Below are 21,147 nucleotides of genomic sequence, written 5' to 3'. Positions count from 1 at the left end.
CTGAGGAGCCCTGGATCACTGTCAGAACATCGTGGAGCTGACCTGCACCTTTCTTATGCCTTCTTCTTATCCCTGCCCCAACCCACAAATATATAAATATCTATAATACAAATAGTGCAATTTTTAACAAAATATAAAGATGGCAAGACAGATTAACATAATTTATAGTCATTAAGCTGTTCACGTAGCAGCTCAACATATGTTGTATAAATGTCCTATACCGAATAATTTATCAGATCTGACACAGTGCACATCATATTGTTTTATTTAATACACTTACTAAAATTTCATGGGTCAAGCATCACTTCTGAAAGCACTGAGAAAGCACTAGAAAATATTTATTCACCTCTCGTGATTTATTTTGATTACCCTTACAGCTACATGATAAAGTGGAACTCACAAAATTACAAGGTTAAGGTTTACACAGCCATTGCTTCATATACTAAAATATAACAAATGGTTCCATGTCTGTGTTATATTTTACTTTCATTTAGTGTTAAGTAGAACAGTAGACTAAGCACTTAGCTGCCTACTGAATATTTTAATATTTTTAAATAGGACTTAAATATCTTGGCCCAGAGACTGGGAGCTTAAGTAACAATTCCAGGAAAGAATAGTAAGTCCTTTGTAGGGTACTAGTTAGAACAGTACTGCCCCCCTCCCCACCAAAAAAAAACAAGCATGCTTCAAAGTCATCATATCCTCAAAAAAGATCATAAAAATAAGCATGGGTCCACATCAGAAAGTTAGCAAGAATTCACTGAATGCATAAAATTCACTGAATGCACTACAATGCTAGGCAATACAGTGTAGAGCTGGAAGATCAAATCACAGCAAAGCACACAGCTCCCATCCAAAGGATCTCAAAATTAATTCAAATAGAAAGCAAAAGAGAGAAATGTATACATTCCAAATGAACAGGTAAAAGTAATTACAATGGACAAAGAAAAAAAAAAAAACTCACTAGAGCTAATATTCAAGAGACCAAAAAAAAAAAAATGGGGGATGGACAGATGGGGAAAGGAAGGGCAGGAAAGGAGGGGGTGGAAAAGAGAGGGACGGACAGAAGGAAGGAGAGAGGAAAAGAGAAAGGGAGGAAGGGAGGGAAATAGATTAGACGTGGCACTTGAGATTCTTCACACTTGAGATTCTTTTTCATCAGTTTTCTCCTAAAATGTTTTATCTGGGGGCAGGTCTCCAGGACAAAGAAAATGAAATGAAAAGGATGGTAAAAAGATCAGCAATGGGAGAGGAGCTGAGAGCTTCAAAAGGCAAGGTCAATAGGGCTTTTCAAAAAAAAAACATGAATGCTTGTTGGCCTGATCATGTCTGGGAGAACTATTAAAAACTTTATTTTATCAACTGCCTTAGGAAAGAATATTAAGCAAAAAACCTTTTGTTTCCAATGGACTATTTTGTTTAAAATGTAGTAAAAGTGAGATGAAGACAATAACTAATAACTAATAATTAATAACTAAGTCAGGTCAGGTGTGGTGGCTCACACCTGTAATCCAAGCACTTTGGGAGGCAGAGATGGGTGGATCGTTTGAGTACAGGAGTTCAAGAGCAGACTGGGCAACATAGCAAAACCCCGTCTCTACTAAAAATACAAAAAATTAGCCGGGTGTGGTGGCACACGCCTGTAGTCCCAACTACTTGGGAGCCTGAAGTGCGAGGATCACCTGAGCCCTAGAGGTCGAGGCTGCAGTGAGCTGAGATTGCACCACTGCACTCCAGCCTGGGCAACAGAGTGAGACCCAGTCTCAAAAAAATAATAAGTTTTATGTCTATTTATGAGTGATAAAATAAATGAGAATTGTTCCCAAATATCTACAAAATAATAATCATCTCACAAAAAACACTCTCAGGTTCCCAAAGAAGCTCCATATGTTTCAAGGTGTAGATACTACAATCCAGAAGCAAGGCATCAGCTTCTCAAAAACTTGACCTTACCATCAGATGACAGGAGAACTGACAGTCAATGAGATACTTCATGTGGAGAAAAGAAACCACAAAGCTATATAATATTGTACTGCAAGTCAGGCAGCAGAGTGACTTTAGATGAATAACAGGTTATTTTAAAAATACTGAAGGTTCTATCATACTGCACCCTCAGAAAGGAAAGTTAAGACAATGAAGTCAAATAGAGTTCAATATAAAAAACAGTAAAGTTCCAATCTCCCAAAAGAAAAGAACAAAAAATAGGAAAATAATCTTGCTCAGTTTAATGCATGGTGATAATGGTACCTGGAAAATCCTAACTACAGAATAATTTAACCCTTACAGCTTTATGTCTGAGCAAAAAACCACTTTAGCCATAATGCAGGGTTTATATGAAAGTGAGTGCCAGCATTAACAGATAGCTTTAAGAGTTGGGATGGTGATAGAGAGGTTATGTATCAAAAAATTCAGTAAGAGGTCATTGAGAGCACTGAGAAAAGAACGAGTTTGAGCATTGCAAATTCTTGCTGGGACCCCTATCATCACCATCACTCTGGCATTTTATTTCTAAACAAGAAATGTATTTTACCTTTCTGAGATTATTTTCTGGTTACAAGCCAACCATTATGAACCTTTCAGTGAATCACTGAATAGGGCACTTAAAGGGATAAACAATTATAAAAATAACTCTGTCACAGGCGCATACATTTTATTTTATTTAGTGATGTAATAAGCTTAGGGGCATATATCAGATCCAAAATGGTCTTGGTCATTAATTTAAGCAATAAATCATAGGTCTTGCCAACAATGACGGCAAACAGATGCTAACAAGGAAATGTATTACTTAATATTGCCATGTGTTATAAAAATGTAAGTGTGTTTAAGACATGTCTTAAATTTTTATAATAATATGCATTTAATACATTACTGTTTTGACACATGCAGGAATCAGATTTATAGGTCCCATTCCGTAGCTGCTTCTTCTGTGAACATGAGAGCATATTCTGGGTTTTTTGTTGTTGTTGTTGTTTTTTGTTTTTTTTAAAGAGGGGTTTAAAGTGCATGTTTGCAACTATATCTAATTGGTTGTCTTGCTGTTTTGTAGTATATAATGTCAGCATTTTAACTCATTAAAAAGAATGAATCTACATACTTCGCCTGAATTTGAAAATAGAACATTTAAAAATTCAAATTTTTAAAGAAACATTACAGCATAAGAAATATACAAGAGCACTTTATATCAAGTTGGCAACTAATTTTTTTTACATTCATTTTGAACTGTTCTGCATACCAGGCAAAAATTACTACCTTAATTAATAAGTTTACAAGTAAAGTTCAATATTCAAAAATTTGGAAGTAACTAAGAAAAACTCCACTTTATATCTTCATGCAAAAATTCTAAGAATCAAACAGTAGTATATCAAAACACAAAGTAATTTAAAATGGAGTCTTTCTATTCATAAATTTGGCAAATTATGCCAAACCATAATATTCCCCCTCTAATATTTCCTTTCAGAGCAGTAGGTTTATATTCCTTTGCCAGCAGGTCGAATCCTCCTAGGGAGAGAGGGCTTGTGAGAAAAGGGAATTAGGGGCTAAAAAATTAATCCAAAACTTCTTTAAAAAAAAAAAAAAATGAGCCTTTTTTTTTCACATCAACAAGATACTGACTCTACTAAATATATTTTTTGTTAGCAATTATTTTGTTTGAGTTTCCTTTTCAATCAACTCTCCTAGCTGCCAGCATGGTCTTCCCTCTTTTTTGTGTAGGCAAGGAGTTCATTCTTTAGAATACTTGAGGAAGCAGTGCTCGGAGTATGGAAACTAAATTTTCTTCATTAAATCTACTGAAGCAGATATTAAAAATGCATTTAATATACTGGCAATGGTCGGTGGGCACCGCTGACTGTGACAGGCCAGTTACTGATGATGTGCCGTCAGATGGCCTTCTCAGCAGGCGCCTGGGTCTCAGGCTGCTGAAGGACAGCAATATCTTCCCTTGTGTGTAAGCTCTATTCATCTCCCAAGTATTTACTAAATCACGGGCCTCTGCACACATAGCCCACGTTTTCAGCGTATGCTAACAAATGATGGATGGCCTCGTCAATTCGTTATGTCCTGAAAGCATGGTTTCCTGCCATTCCAATCATCAAACCTCAGCGCTTCAGAGCTGATCCGTCCCAGGGAATATATTTTGCAGGCTCGATTAAAAGAGTAGAAGTTCTTTCCATTAGACTCTCTGGCACTCTCCTCAACTATTTGTTGTTTCAACTAATTATTTGGGCAGAATGTTCAATAGGTGTTCAGGTACTATAACATGAGCAGGTTTTTTCCTGATGTTCACTAAGGTGTAATTTCTTTTATGACAAATCAGTGGAGGTATTTGAAAGTAAAATATTTGACAGAGAAATTCATGTTTTAAAACAATTTTCCTTCTAGGTACAGTCGGCAAAACCTTAAAAATACTTTATATCATCATATTGTATTATATTATATTATATTATATTATATTATAATGTAAGTGTATTAGCCAATGTACTTCAAAGGAACTTCCAAGGCAATAGCCATTATGTAAATCATCTAAGCCTTTCAAGACAATAATTCACACACATTCTCTTAATTATAATCTAGATAAAGACACAAACTGCTTAAAAATTCTCCTGACAGTTCCAAAGTTAGATGACAAAAGTTCAACTTGTCAAAGAAAAAATCTTCTTAAAAGAACATTTATTTTCAGTTCCAAGGTTATATATGTCAGTTGTCTTTTCCATAAGCCATAAGAACATTTTTTTCTCTATAGCTTATCTATGGAACAGAAAATAAATAAGAGCACAGTCATACCTTTTACTCAGAAACAGTAAACTTCATAAAAACAGATGAACTTACCACAACTAAACAGAAAGCTGAGCTTTGAGGAAATGCGGTGGTATTAAAGAGCCAAACAACTTGCTATAAATAAGCTTCTTGAAATGCTAAAAAAATTTTTTTTAAAGTGCCAGACTCCCATTTAGCCAATAGCCGCATAGGCACCAATACACCTCCAGTCAGTGTAAGCTCCACCACGCTGTCCTGCCATTCACCTCAACCTTAACCTCAAGATTAAGCTCATTTTTATTGCGCACAAAGGTCATCTGTATTAGGTCAAAATTCAAAGTCCCTTGTCAGAAAAGGTTGATATATTCCAACCTTTCCTTCTCCATGCATCAAATTTTTCATGGTAAAGTCATATTCAGCAGACAGTATATTCAGCAATTTATTGTGCCATTGTAATACAGTGCAGAATACAATCATCCAAAAAGCTATCACATGAATAAAATATTTTTCATGACTATGAACCAGATCTAGACTCCTTACACACCTCTAACAGAGGAAATAAAACTAACCAAGTCTTGTTTCCATGCTTCAGAAGAGTTATATGGCAAATAATTATCCCTAAAATATAATCTATAGCATAATTATGCTTTTGCTTCCATCGTCTTTGGGAATAGGCAACTTTTTTTCAAAGAGTCACTCAAATTTTTAAGTGGTTTTTTTTTTAATGCAAAAACATCTCACCTGTTTTAATACTTTTATTCAAATCTGGCCTAAGCAGTTTAACTGAAGTAGGTCTAAACCTGAAACCCTCTTTGATCTAGAACCTAGAGGAAGATGGGCTCTGTGACACAATGAAAACTAAAGGGGAAAAATTACTGTCTTGCCCAATTCATTACTATTACAATTATGTGATTAGCAGAACTGCAAAAATAAGATAAATTAAAAGAAATCTTTGAAGGCACCATTCTAGAATACATCGTAATTGGTAAAACCAAAGCCTTAAGGAATAATCAATCCATTCTCTTTAAGAGTTTATGCAACTTCTTTGTGTTTACCACAAGGTCTTTTCACAATCAGTATATTAGTATGATGAATGGTTTCAAGATCATCTTAAAAACTCTCATTCAGCCGGGCGCGGTGGCTCAAGCCTGTAATACCAGGACCGTGGGAGGCCGAGGCAGGCAGATCACAAGGTCAGGAGATCAAGACCATCCCGGCTAACACGGTGAAACCCTGTCTCTACTAAAAATACAAAAAAATTAGCCGGTCGTGGTGGCGGGTGCCTGCAGTCACAGCTACTCAGGAGGCTGAGGCAGGAGAATGGTGTGAACCCAGGAGGCAGAGTCTGCAGTGAGCCGAGATCACACCACTGCACTCCAGCCTGGGTGACAGAGCGCGACTCCATCTCAAAAAATAATAATAACAACAAAATAAAAACTTTCATTCTTCAAATTTGATTAATACTTATATTGAACACTAAAATCAATGTTCACACTGACATGATGATCTAGGGTATCCTATAAAATCTCCTTGCCCTGGAAGACTTACACCTGAACTTATATATTTACTGGAGTCAAGCTACTTCCTGATAGAGAAACCCTGACTCTAAACCTGGTACTCACTCAAGTATCTTTCATAAATGCATAACCCCCTTCTTACTAAGTTGAGACAAAAAAGTAAAACAGCTTCCAGATATGAGTGGTTGCATTTGAGAAAAATAAGTAGACAAGAAAATACTTGGAAGGGGGTGGTTTTAGGAAAAATATTTTCTGTTCTAATATGCTGAGTCTAACTATCATAACCATAAATACCACTGCAACAAGCAACCATGAATAAGTAATGGTACCAATAATATAACCGCAGTAGCAACCAGTGTAGTATCAGGAATCATGCTAATCATTTTATATGTATTATCTTATTTCAAGTTCATAACAATTCCATTTTATAAATAAGGACTCTAAGGCACCAAAAAGTGAAGAAATTTACCAATTAGGTATCTTCCCTCTGTTTTTATACTGGAATAACTACCAAATGAAAATGTAACATCTGAGCTTGAGTTTTTCTAGAAATAATTTCTGACATGATAAACCCTCGGGTGTACCACTAGAGCATTTCTAAATTCCTACAGAAAGGAAAGAATCACTGTAATGTCCCTAAACTTAGCTAATTAATTGATTTTAAAAAGGATTCACTTTTCTAAATGAGACATGTATATATGGCTTTAAAAAAAAAAATCAAGCAGCATTCTTTAGCCAAGTTCAATCAAATGTCCATTATGAATGTACCATAATACTTACAATATACTAGGTACTCCCAAGGCCCAAGACTATAATTCCAGCTCCCATGCTAACTACAGTAAGGGAAACATAAGGAGAAAGCCCAACAACCCAACAATGACAAAAATCTTATAAGAATGAATGAGTTACACATGGTAGTAGTGTGAGTCTCTTTCAGAAAAAAGGCTACAAAAATCAGAACAAATGGGGTTTAAAAACTTCTATGAAAGACATCCCTTGGAGTCATAAGGTACAAAAGTCTCAGACTGGTGATAGAATGCAGTGGTGTGTGAGGCTTAACAACTGCCTTTGGTAGTGAGGGGTGGTAGGGCTGGAGAAGGGGGAAGCCCAGGTTGTACCATCTGCCAATTTCTGTGGTGTAAATACTCCTACTGTGGATGAATTTTAAGCTACCAATGTGAGGTCACGGTTTGTAGAGTCTGGAAAAGATGCTCACAATCAGCTCTCACAGGCTGGAAAGAGCACCAGCATCCACTGGCTGTAAGCCAAATTCAGCCCACAGACTTGTTCCGTTTGGCCAGGAAAATGTTGGCCCACACAGTGCTTTAAAAATTCAAACAAATTGACAACATTTAAAACTCAGGATATTTTATTTTTTCTTAAAAAAAAATCAGATCTAGAGCTGCTTTCTAAAGAGTAGAAGGCCTGGCAGCACCAGGCCCACATTCCTGCATGGCACTGGATGGCTGGCATAAAGTGGCCACTGCCTTGTTGGTACACACAACTGTACTTTCCACCTAGCTGCAGTCCCAACCAGGTCAGCCTCATTCATTCACTTGTTGTTGATACTTGCCTGGCCCCTAGAGGGATGGGAGTCTGTGATCTCTAATTTAAAAGCATGAATGGAGAGTTTTGCATCCAGATGTGGAACTTTGGTCAAATCACTGGGTAGGACTCCTCCCTCTGCATCTGCAACATTAACAGATTTGACCAAATTATCTCTAACTGCGATCTCGATGCAACACTGGCTTGCTTTATAAGTCACTGAATCTGAATAATAAGAGAGGTATGCAGGTCCCTCCCAAGCAAGCTTTTATGATCTATCTGCATGTAGAGAGTTCCAAGTGCACCCACCAACATGCAAATAAAAAATTGAACATGTTATAAACTTGAGGTTAAATGTATTTTTACCTTTATATATTTTAGTTGTCCTCAGAAAATGAGAATCTAGATAATTTTAACTTCATCCATTAGGAAACAGCTATTTGTTACATACAGGCTGTTACATATAGGCTGGAAGAGTCTGTGGGCTTTTTAACGTTATACAAGGAAAAGTCTGCCTCATATTCCCAGTCCATTTACCATCTTAGCTAAATGGGGCTTGAAGTGTAAGTTAATTTCAAATTTTATTAGCTTTCCCTACCAATATTATCAGCAAAAACAAACAGCGGTGTAATATACCTTAAGCAAAGGATGATATCAGCTTGAGAGAACTGTAGACAGAAACAAATTTTTTTTAAAAAGAGCCAGTCTAACTTCATGTGTAAATGTAGAAGACACATTCAAATGACTCTACACCTCCCAGATCTCAACCACAAGAGAAGCCACTTACAAGAGCCCTATAGACACCACGTCATAAGCTACAGAATCACAGGAAGATAAGGTGTGCCGCAGGCATAAATGTCCAACCACAAAATTTTCACCCTGCATCTCTATTCATCCTAAAACATTCCTAGATTAAACAAAGTTCTATTTGAGAATAATCAGAAGTATATATGACAAACACTGATTCATAAATGTGCTGAGTATAAATCTGGATCATTCATACTAGGCTGATCTGAGGATGCACAAGTCAGTTTGCTGGTAAGTGAGCTTAGTCAACACTGGCATCCCAAAGCTTAGTAGACCTTTCCCAACCTATATAGTGCTAACTGCAAACTTGGGGATTTTCAATAGTCTTAAGTGACAAACCCTGTAAATATCAAAGGTCTGCTATGCCTCCTATTTCATGTAACAGAATAAACACAAGTTCTGAGTTTATATCTCATCCTTTTTTGTTCCTGGAACAAATGACAGGCCTTAACTAACAGTGACTGAAAAATAATTAAAAATAAATATATGTTGGGGGTGGGGAGCAATGATGATATACCAGGTATTCTAAGTCTTAGTCTTGGATATGACGACTACTCCCAGGACAACCTCATAAAAAGACTGGGCTTCACACAGAATTGCCACAATTAGCAGGGGCCGGTGTTTGGTCAGGGAAAGACCCAGTACTTATATACTTCATTGAACAGCTATATTAAGAGATATGAATCTACCTTACTTTTTTCCTCTACTTGAATTGCTTTGTTTCAAAATATTTATTCTCATAGTCTTGAAGTTATTGCTTTAAGTATAACAGCTTTAAACATTTTTTAGCAACTGAATCATAGTATTTCAAACACATAAAAGAAATAGGTCCTGAGAAAATTTAACATTTTACTTTGGATGAAAAATTGCAGAGCCCTCGTTATCTCAATGAGATCCCAGCTATTTATGAGGTCACAGTTTGAACACCACAGTAGGTTAAAAAAAGCAAACAAACTTTTACTTGCTGTCACGAAGCCAGAATGAATAGAAAAGAGCACCCTTCAGCCAAGAGACGTAACTTGAAAGTGACAAGCCACGTCACTGTTCCTTGGCATGAAGGAAGCTTTGGCTTACAAAGAAGGACTACTGACTCTTCACTATATGTTTCATGAAAGGGTAGGGACGGGAAGAGAGGAAAGAAAAGGTGAAGCAGGTATTAGTTCCCCAAAGTGGCTAGAACAGGGTTGGATTTGTGATCAGCACGTACCATCTTTCACACGTGGGTCACAGATTGTTCTACTCTAGCTTCAAACCCATGGACCAAACAATCCAGGATCTAGCTGTGTTCTGTTCCCCTAAGAAATGGAGAACTGTCAGCCGGGTACGGTGGCTCACGCCTGTAATCCCAGCACTTTGGGAGGCCGAGAGGGGCAGATCACGAGGTCAGGAGATCGAGACCATCCTGGCTAACATGGTGAAACCCCGTCTCTACTAAAAATACAAAAATTAGCCGGGCGTGGTGGCGGGCGCCTGTAGTCCCAGCTACTCGGGAGGCTGAGGCAGGAGAATGGCATGAACCCAGGAGGCGGAGCTTGCAGTGAGCCCAGATGGCGCCACTGCACTCCAGCCTGGGCGACAGAGCAAGACTCCATCTCAAAAAAAAAAAAAAAAAAAGAAAAAAGAAATGGAGAACTGTCATTCAGTTAGGAGTTTCACCCTAGCAGCTTAAATGTATTCACTGTATATACAGCTCACTGTTTAAGCAACTTGACAGCAGAACGGAGAAAGGAGAAACATATCTTCAAGTATACATTTGAAAACATCTCCCTTCAATAAAAAGACAATTGAAAATAAAGAAGCATTTACTCTTTACCTATCTTCTATATGATCTTTATACCAGAGCATGACTTCATATATTAAGGTCACTTTTCAGATTTAATCTAGTAACATATATATTGATGGTTTTGTTTCTAAGGAAAATTCAACCAATACGGCAAAACTGTACAAAATGTGTAATAAAAACAATGGCAAATTCAGTCAACTTTGTCAAAAGTTAAATAATAAAATATTATTAAACTATACTTCTATTGAACCTTTTTTCCCCTAGAGAAATATATAATTTCTCCTTATTGCACAAGCAATCATTCTGGTAAGGGTTATTACTTAGTAAACTAAAGTTTGATGCCTGAATATAGATTTTTAAAATGAAGCCAATATTCTAATCACATGAAAATTCCCCCCAAATTAATAAGAAGTATAATTATAGCATGTGGATTCTTCTCAGAATAACATTATCTGAGGCTTTCTTCAAATACTCCTTTGCGAAGAATTCAAGCTCATATCCCTTTCGCAGCTACACAATGCAAAGATGCAGAAATATCTAATAAAAGCTAAACACTTCTTTTAGAAAGTGAAGGGGCCATACACTAACATAATAACCTTTCAGAAGAGTCTTTAAAGCTAAGCTACAATGTAGCAACAAAGTAAAAAAATAAAAAATAATAATACAGAAAAAAATGTAAAAGATCACTAAAGAAAACACATGAAATAATCATACTCTTTTCTTAGACATTCCTACCTAGTCCAATGATCAATACAGAAATAACCCTAGATATCCTTCCTGGTTGTAGGAATATTAATTTTAGAGATCATGTAAATTAATTCTATTTCTATGGCAACACCATCAGTCGAATTTCCAGTTCAATAAAAGCCGTTCTCTCTCTTTCTGAGCTATTCGCACTTATTATTCTGGAACTCAGGTCCACCACAACATTATCAGAAGTGTAGAAAATTGACCACAAACTGAGAATCAACTTTCATTTCAATTGAGAGAAACAAGGCCAATAGGAATAGTATTTCAATTAAGTACACCAAGCCCTACAGTATTAATTATGCATTGCAATGCTCCCTCATTCTTAAAAATCAGTGAATCTAGGTTTAAAAGGTTTTTTTAAATGCCATTATATATCACTGTGAAATACTTAAAGCAAGTTTCTGTTAACTATACAATATTCAACTGATAATCAAATCTTATGTGTTCAGCCATACAACCAACTGTTCCATATAAACATTTTCATTTTCTGTAAATCTATTGCCCTTTGTTTCAAAGCAAAATTGTGTTTTATGTTTCAAAAGGTTACTCCTCAGACATTTCTTCTACTGTAGATCAGCTACTACCTTCTAACAAAAATCATATTTACTTTTCATTAAAAACTTAAGGAGAGCTCTAAACTGTGCTGTTTTACATGCCTTATCTCACTTCACCGTCACCACAGCCTTAAGGAACTGAACAAGAAGAGACAACAGAGCGAGAATGAGATTCTGGAGCCTGACTTTACTTGGTTTTGATATCCTGCTTCCTCTACTTCCTAGCCGTCGGACTTCACCTCTCCTTTTACAGATGAGACAACTGTGACTCAGATAAAAAGAGATAGAGCCAAGTCATTTCTCAGGAACAAACTGTAATAGGAGGCAAGAAGAATGGAATATGAGACTCCCTCTGGAAAGAGCAGGCATCTTAAAATGCATCATTTATTGGGAGTGGGAGGGATTGTTCAAAAAAGACAACCATAACCAATGGCAGCACCAATTAAACCTAGCCACCTCAAACAAGCGTAAGAGCCAAGTAAAACGGTTGTGCTTGTCCCAAACAAGTTTTTTTCAGCTACTCCACTCCTTACCAGATTGGACTCCTAAGTTCACCACCAAGAACCACTAAGTTCAACACTGTACACAGCACAATACACAATATGACCAGCTTTAACTCATTTTCTGGTAAAGAGAGGTGAGGACTTCAAGAAGATGACTAAGTACATTGGTTTAAGCATAGGATGACCACCCAAACAAGTTTTTACCTATTACTTTTGAGATCTTACTAGGAACAGCAATTTAAAGCAGTTCATATGAGTGAATGGTTGCCTATGTCATAATCTAAGAGTGGGAAGACAGTAGGAGATATGGGCCAAGATAGAAAAAAAAAAAAAACGTGCTTCAAAATGTGGAAAACACCGTTAGAAAAACCTAAGCCAGGATCTCTAAGGACAAAGATATATCAAAACGATACAGATATCTATTTGCTTAGGGATTTATGGTATCAAGAGTTTGATTCATTAGTACAGTGACTAAATAACCAATATATGGTAAGGGAACTCAAGGAAAAATTAAACTTGTGCCAGAGGGCTTGGTATACTAGCAGAATAATTCCCAACAAGGTATATTCTACTTATTCGAATCCTAAGAATGCTACTTAACCATATCTGAACTAACTATTCAACCAATCTTTTGGCTTCTAACATTCTATGATTCTAATGCTTTATAGCTATTGGATGTGTCCTACACTAGTTTCCTCAGACTACAAGCTATTCAAAATTAGTTACTACATTATCCTATCTATTTTGTTTTGTTTTATTTTGTTTTTAGAAATGGGGACCTGCTATGTTGCCCATGCTGGAGTAGAGTGGCTATTCACAGGCACAATTATAATGCACTGTAACTTCAAAACCCTGAGCTCAAGTGATCCTCACATCTCAGCCTCCTGAATAACTAGGACTACAGGTGCCCAGCTATTTTGTTGTTATTGTTATTGCTGTTTGTTATTGTTGTTTTAATACCCAAATAGTGCCACAAACATAGTGAGCACACTATTATAGACCACATGCTAATAAGTGGTGAAAAACTCTACAAATACCAATGAAAATCGTGGGCTAATTGCAGGGTAGATCGTTTCACATAAAATGGTGGCAGTGGATGACACTGGTTAAGTGAATATTCTGGTGAGAGAAATAGAGAATCACCATTAGGCAAATACCAGTAATAACTGCTTCACGAAAACGTCAACGGATGCTAAAATCAATGGGAAAAAGGGTGATGAGAAACAAGAAATTTGCAAAGTCTCAAAGTATATCCCCACAAGGTATTTATTAAAAGGAACAATAGTAACTTTATAGTGCAGTTGTAATAGTTAAAAAAAAAAAAAAAAAAAAAAAAAAACTCAAAGGTAAACCCACACCAAGGAAACTGTGGAGTGTCTCAAAATGAAGAATTAGGGAAGAGGTACTAGAAGGTTCTAGGAGCCAGAACTAGTCATGAGGTGGTCCTACTAGATATTGGTCAGACTTTGTCAACTAGGCAGTTTCTGGAACAGAGTTTATGAGTATGGGTTGAGCACATGAGGCTGAATGAGCTCATGATAAAAGAGTTCAGGTTTAGTCAGTAATTGTAGCTTGGTCAGGTAGAGCCTATCTGTTTTGTGAGTCATAGTACAAGTTAGCAAGTTATGGTTATATTTCCACTCTCAAGTAATACATATTTAAGCCTCTATAGTAAAACCTACTAGTTCTACTGTACATTTCCAATTTTTCTTCTTGTCCTTATGAAGCAATGCAAATGTCATATATCACAAAATTATTTTCCTATTATAAAACACCATTAGTTTTATGTGTTGATTATAAAGCTATTAAAGAGCTTCAGAATTTAAAAATAATAATAATAATAATAGTAACATTAGAACTACCAGCTCCTGAGCACAAACCAAGGCAGACACCACCCTAATCAAGTGAATAAGGATAACGTCTCCAATAATAAGACATATGAAGTCACAGACCCTGATGTAATGCACTAAGTAGGCCACACCATCACTTCCAGGGTACTCTTGCCAGAAGTGTTTACCCTCAATCTAACCATGAGAAAATAAACATCAAACACAAAGGAAAGGACATTCTATAAAATTGACCACTACTCTTCAAAAGTGTCAAAATAATAAAAGACAAAGAAATAGTAAGAAACTGTCACAGATTGGAAATGACTTAAGACATTACAATTAAATCCAACGTGTGATCCTAGAAAAGGGACATCAGTGAAAAAACTAGCAAAGTTCAAAAAATGTGTCTGTAGATTAATGATATTGCATTAAAATTAACTTACTGATTTTGACGATCGTACCATGGTAATGTTAACATTAAGAGAAGCTGGGTGAAGGGTATATGAGAATTCTCTGTAATATTTCTGCAACTTTTCTGTAAGCTTAAAATTATCCCCAAAACTCTCCCAAAAGTAACATATAATCAAATATATATGTAGTGTTTGGGCAGGAAATTATAATGTAAAATATAACCTTGTAAGTAACAGCTGATTGGACTAGGGCCTTCTAAGAATGTCCACAAGAAAGATTAGAAAATGTCAATCAATAAATGTGTCCTCAGCAAGTATTTCAAATGTAGTATGTCCTATGTTTTAGGTGCCAAAGGGCCCATTACAGAAAGTCTTCAAATAACGTTATTTTGTTCAACATTATTTTGTTATAAAGTTGATGAGAATTTTAAAAAATTGATTCCTGGCTGGGGCCATTGTCTGTGTGGAGTTTGCATGTTCTCCTGACGTCTGCGTGAGCTTTCTCCCAGTACTCTGGTTTCCTTCTACAGCTCAATGATGTGCCTGTCTGCAGAACTGGCATGTCTAAATAGCCCCAGTGTGAGTGAGTATGGGAGTGTGTGTGAGCATGTCCCGTGCTGGGATGGCTTCATACCTTGCAGCCTGAGCTGCCAGAGGCCACTCAGAATCCTAAATTGGAATAAGCGGGTTGGTAAATAAATGAATGAATAAGTGAATAAATTAATGAATACAAATTACTGTAAAATAAAAATTCATAAATCTACGATAATCATACAAATGCATGACAATAAAGATGCAGTACACAAGGGCTCAGCAAGCTCACCACATTTATTACTGTTTGCTTTTTGTTTTTTGTTTTTAGAGACAGAGTCTAACTCTTGTGGCTCAGGCTGGACTGCAGTGGCACGTTCCTAACTCACTGCAGCCTCAAACTCCCAGGCTTAAGCAATCTTCTCACCTTAGCATCCTGAGTTGCTGGGACTCCAAGCATGTACCACCACACCTGGCTAATTTTTAAATTTTTTTGTAGAGACAGGGTCTCGCTCTGTTGAGCAGGCTATTGTTTGCTTTTGAACACATGGTGGTAAGAGGTGCTTCTCACAAATTTCACTTTGCAAACACATACTCTTAGATTTAATCCACCACCACTATGACCACCAGCACTCACTGATTCACCAAAAATTGGGTAAATAATTATCTTACTTGTTTAAGCTCACATTAATTTCAATGTTTAATATTAGATGTGTTTTAGGTCTTTATTTTATTTTTTATTTTTTTTTGAGACAGAGTGTTGCTCTGTCACCCAGGCTGGAGTGCAGTGGCGCCATCTCAGCTCACTGCAAGCTCTGCCTCCCAGGTTCACGCCATTCTCCTGCCTCAGCCTCCTGAGTAGCTGGGACTACAGGCGCCCGCCACCACGCCCGGCTAATTTTCTGTATTTTTAGTAGAGACGGGGTTTCACTGTGTTAGCCAGGATGGTCTCGATCTCCTGACCTCGTGATCCGCCCACCTCGGCCTTCCAAAGTGCTGGGATTACAGGCTTGAGCCACAGCGCCCAGCCTTGGGTCTTTATTTAGAAGTTTGGTGATGTTATTATGACCAGAAATATGCTACAGGAACTTAATTCTTGTTTATAACAATTAGCATATGGTAAAATTGCTCTCATTATACATTTTTTCACTTAAAGTTGCAGTCTCCAAAGCCCTACCGAAGACATTAAATGATGACTTACTGTATGGTAAAACTGTAGAAACGAAAAGAATAGAATGAGGGTGAATTTTGGAGTTGTAAGATATTAGAGATCACAAAGTCCTACTCCTTCATTTTAAAGTGAAGGATTCCGAGACCAAGTAAAACACAGTGACTTGAAAAAACATAATTTTGTAACTTCAGTCAAAACAAGCCATGAAGAAGTGAGGCTACCCCAGAAGTCACAGTAAGAGGAAAAATTAAGCTGGAGAAAAAAATTAAGCTACATCTTCACCTCTCAGCATGTACTAAAATAAATTTCACCCAGAAAGATTTAAAAATTAAGAATAAAAAACAAAGCCATAAAGAATCTAAAAGAAAATTTAGGTGAAATATTTTTTTCTTTCATATATTAGGATAGAAAAGAACTTCCTAAGTATAAAGACAAAAATGTCAGAAAAAAAAAGCATACATTTAAAAGTTAACCCTATCAAAAGCAGAACAATATTTAAAATCAAACAACTGAGAAAATTTATGGAACAAATATGACATATATAGGACCAACATCCTGAACATATGCAGATCAATAAGTAATAAATCAATAAACAATAACAACAAACATGTCAACAGAAAATTAGGCAAAGGATACCAAACAGGTAATTCAAAGGAAAATTAAGTGGTCAAAAAAAATTTGGAAAAAGGTACAATCTACAATAATTTTTAAAATGCTAACTACAAGATGTCATTCTTGATTGAACATATTAAAGATTAAATAATGACTACCCTCAATACTGGAAAAGTTGCAGAGACAGACACTCCCATGCTCTGCTAGTAAAAGGACTAGTACAATTTTTTTGAATTTGTCAATATACATCAAAATCCTTGAAAACATAATTATCCTTTGATTTGAATTAGCTAGTGATTGTCTAAGTGTGGCTGTGGACTTGGAGTCCCTGAGACCCTCTCACAGGTCTACAGGGTCAACACGACTATTTTTATAAAAATAGCAAGACATTATTTGCCTTTTGCTCTGTATTCACATTTGGACTTATGGTACAAAAACAATGGTGAGTAAAACTGCCAGCTCCTGAGCATAAATCAAGGCACAAATCATAGGCATCATAACTGTACTAGTAGTCACTGTATTCACTGCCACACAGTACAGGAAAACAAAAAACAAAAAACAAAAAACCAAGACTTTCACTTAAGAATATTCGCTTATTAATTGCATTAAATCTCAACCCTTGAATACACAACCTTTTAACATTCTGTATGACTAGAGTAAATACAAAGCACATATACTTCATATCAAAGTATGACGGTTGCCTCCTAGGAAAGCACTTGTATGATTGTTTGAGAGCTGAACTAGCTACTTTTTCTATGGAACACCATTTTTACTTGAATTAATGATAACAAAGTATATTATTCAGATTTAAGTATCTGGCAGACACTTTCTCAAAAATAAACAATGTGAGCCTATCATTTCAAGGAAAACAACTGATAGCATTTGTTGCCAACGATAAAATTTAAGCTTTCAAAGGAAAATTCAAATACTGGAATGCTCATATCCATCACCACAAGCTTGACAGCTACAAATCTTACAGACTTCTGATGAGATTAGAGATGATATTAACAAATGTAATTTTTTGATATTGTATAATGAAAGGTGACATTTGTAAGATCTGCACAACTCACAAGCAACATTTTACAAAGGAATAATGCACGATGATAACAAATCAGGCGTAGGTAAAAGATCCATTCAAAGTTCAAAATAGGCCAATGGATTGTAATGTAACAAGGTAACAATCACCTTGATATGGTGATTCACCCACCTCAGCCTCTGGAGTAGCTGAGTAGCCAGGTCTAAAGGCACATGCCACCACACCCAGCTAATTTTTTGGATTTTTATTAGAGACGGGGTTTTTCTATGTTGCCCAGTCTGATCTCGAACTCCTGGCCTCAAGCGATCCTCCCATCTCGGTCTCCCAAAGCACTGGGATTACAGGCGTGAGCCACCACACCCAGCCCTAAATAGCTCTTTAATCCTTTCTTTTGCCGATTAGTAGTTCAGCTCTCTCTAAATAAAGTTTCCTCTGGAAGGAGAGTTGTTATTTATTCCCTGTATGGCATTTGGTAGAAGTGAAAAATATTTGAGTATATCATGAATAAGAAAGAAAAGAGCATAAGAGAATACGCCAGACAGCGTGGTGTCCCACAGGAAGGGAGGCTTTCATAAGTGTTGATTAAAGTAACAGACACTTACTTATAGAGAAGACAAGGTATTTGCTAGAGAAAAGAACGAAAAAGAGAAAAAGAGGGAGAGGAAGAGAAAGAAAAGGAAAATTACAAGTGATTGCATACATAGTGAGAGGAGAATATCAAAATGTATGCTTTTTCTTAAAACTGCCTAGAAAAATCTACCTATTCCCTTGGCTGAACAGTCTTCATCCACTTCACTGTTCATGTGCAGAACTGGCAAGAGTTAATGACAGAAAATTAAATTATATGTCAATTTTGTTCCTTCTTAGCAAGTCTGATAAAATACTAAAGGCTATAAAGGGATAAATATTGCCCTAAATCAAATCTGGATAATATTGGAAAGAGACTCCTTCATTTTACAGACTAGGAAAACTAAGTCCTTCAAAAAGCGAAGTCATAACAGAACTTAAACTTATGCTTCAATTTGTACTTTGATACCTATTATCCAATTATCTTTCTTTTCTCAAGAAATTACTTCTGTGGTGTTTGTTCAGGGACTGAATACGTCAAGGATGGGGAAGCTCTCCATTAGGAATAACCATGCTCAGTGCCACAAAACAAAACGGTACAGGTTTGGATTTGGTTTTTCATTAGGAAAAAAGTAAACAAACATTCTCTGCTTTTAACACAACATAAATACAGTGACCTGGTTGTCCTCAACTGGTTCCTCATGTAATGTTTGGGTCTCAGTTTCCACTTCATTAAAATGAGAGATCCACATAATTCCCAAAGTACTTTCTTAGAAAGTTGGATAATTCTAAAATCGCTGAAAAAAGAAGTGTTTGGGAGAGGAAGTATGAAATACACCCGGAATGTGTGTATATATAACATATATGGAGAAACTTCAGATCTGGTTGTTCAAATGGCCAATGACCCAAGAGTGGAATCCCTGGGTACCCTGCTCTCTGATTGGACTGAGAACCCTTGAGGTCACTTAATCCCACAGTCAACAGTACAAGCCACAGTCAAACAGTATGAAGCCGCTTTACCCCTATGCTCCCTTGTTTGTTTCCAGTGGCCAATTGAAAAGGGTCCTCCATTTGCTCCTTTCGAATCTACAATTCATATTCCCACCCATCATTCATTCCTAGTATCTGTCAATTAACCTCTGGTCATTTATGAAGCACCTACTATGTGCACCCATCACCTAGCACGTGCCACGTTTTCTATAAATATCTGTTGACTTGAATTTAATTGCAAGGCCTTGGGAGGCTGCCATGAACTCATCGTTAAGAGTTTTGTGTGAAAGGCGAGTGAAAGAATAAACCTTTTTTCGCCAACCTTGACCTCCTAACGCCTGACACTGGTGTTCCTCCCCACTCATGTGTGACACGTGGTTCCTAAGCGCTGCCTGGGCGGCCCAGGCACTGCTGCTGCAGGCAAAGGGCTGTGAGAGGGGAGAGATGGACACTTACCTGGGAAACCTCTGCTTCAGCTTCCTCAGGCTCTGCCTGGTAGGCGGTACAGACACTAGGCACTGGGCTATCTCGTCGTACTGAGCTTTGGTCAGTATCATGTTGGGCCAGGGACCAGGAGGTGGCGGGAACAAGGAAAAAACACCCTGGGGCTCGAGTAGCCTTGGTGCCGAGGGATGAGGGGTAGGCAAACAGCGGCACAGGCCCGGGTCCTCGCCTGCTTGGCTTGCCCCAGTCCCCCCTGAAACACACCCCTAGCTGCAATAGCGGGGCGGAGACTCGCCCAGTCCCAGGCTCCACCAGCACCTCGGCGGCGGGGACGGGCTGTACACCAGAATGCCCTAGCTTGGCTTACTGAGCAGCCGCAGTGGTGCAGCTGAAGGCAACTAGCCGCCATGTCCGTTAAGGGCAAACCAACCAGGAAGTAGCGGCCGCCCTTGGAAAGGCGCCGCGCCAGAGTTTCAGCAGGCAGGTAGGAATCCAGGGCATCGCCCACCTAGGATCAAAGGATCAACAAGGGATGCTTTGTACTCTCCCAATTACTAGAAGCCAAGGCGGCCTGACGCACAGACCAGGCGGCAGGTCTCACGAGTGCCCCGCGATCCTTCAGCGTGAGCCCCCGAAAGCCCCTGCCAGAGCGCGCGATTTGAATACACTTCTTAACGCGCCAGTTTGAGCGCTCCTCGGAGAGGAGACTGGCCTCCCGAGAAACCATGTCTTCACTCCACCAAGTCTGTCATGGGCCGAGCAGGAAAACTCACTAGGGTCGCTGTAAACATAGTTTAGCTTGTATTGAGGAAGCCCTACAACTTCTGTACGTCGCATGGAAGGCAGTTTTGTCCTTGTTGAGAAACAGACTTGAAACAAATCTGACGTCATCAAACAGCCGGCAGTAAAGAATGTCACTTTCGGCCGGGCGCGGTGGCTCACGCCTGTAATCCCAGCACTTTCGGAGGCCGAGGCGGGCGGATTACGAGGTCAGGAGATCGAGACCATCCTGGCTAACACGGTGAAACCCCATCTCTACTAAAAATACAAAAAAGTAGCCGGGCGTGGTGGCGGGTGCCTGTAGTCCCAGCTACTCGGGAGGCTGAGGCAGGAGAATGGCGTGAACCCGGGAGGCAGAGCTTGCAGTGAGCACAGATCGCGCCACTGCACTCCAGCCTGGGCGACAGCGAGACTCCGTCTCAAAAAAAAAAAAGAATGTCACTTTCACTCCTTGCAGTTAGCTGCTCAAGGACTAAAATCGCATCTGATTGTAACCCCATTTCTCAGAAAATAGTATGCGCTCAATAAATGTTTGGAGTAATGAGCCAGTCTTTTTTTGTTTT

General features: G+C 38.0%; 1 protein-coding gene across 19 annotated transcripts in view; it reads right to left on the bottom strand.

Annotated features, from left to right (window-relative positions):
* The window catches only part of CDIN1 (CDAN1 interacting nuclease 1), a 252,677-nt gene extending 232,258 nt beyond the window's left edge, over positions 1-20,419 (bottom strand). For 6 of the 19 annotated variants that reach the window (XR_008513507.2, XR_008513508.2, XM_054531358.2 and 3 more), the window contains exon 1: positions 19,817-20,164. Coding sequence is in view for 13 of the 19 variants with exons in the window: in XM_054531358.2 (XP_054387333.1) it covers positions 19,817-19,917 (101 nt within the window). In the remaining 6 variants the exon portion in view is untranslated. Of the gene's footprint in view, positions 1-19,816 lie in introns of all 19 variants that reach the window. The other 13 variants (XR_008513505.2, XR_008513506.2, XM_063716571.1 and 10 more) reach the window with 10 other exon arrangements.
* Between the last annotated feature and the right edge of the window lie 728 nt (positions 20,420-21,147).

This window comes from Pongo abelii, chromosome 16, assembly GCF_028885655.2.
Source record: "Pongo abelii isolate AG06213 chromosome 16, NHGRI_mPonAbe1-v2.0_pri, whole genome shotgun sequence".
NCBI lineage: Eukaryota > Metazoa > Chordata > Mammalia > Primates > Hominidae > Pongo > Pongo abelii.
This window is presented reverse-complemented; position numbering and strand designations above follow the sequence as displayed.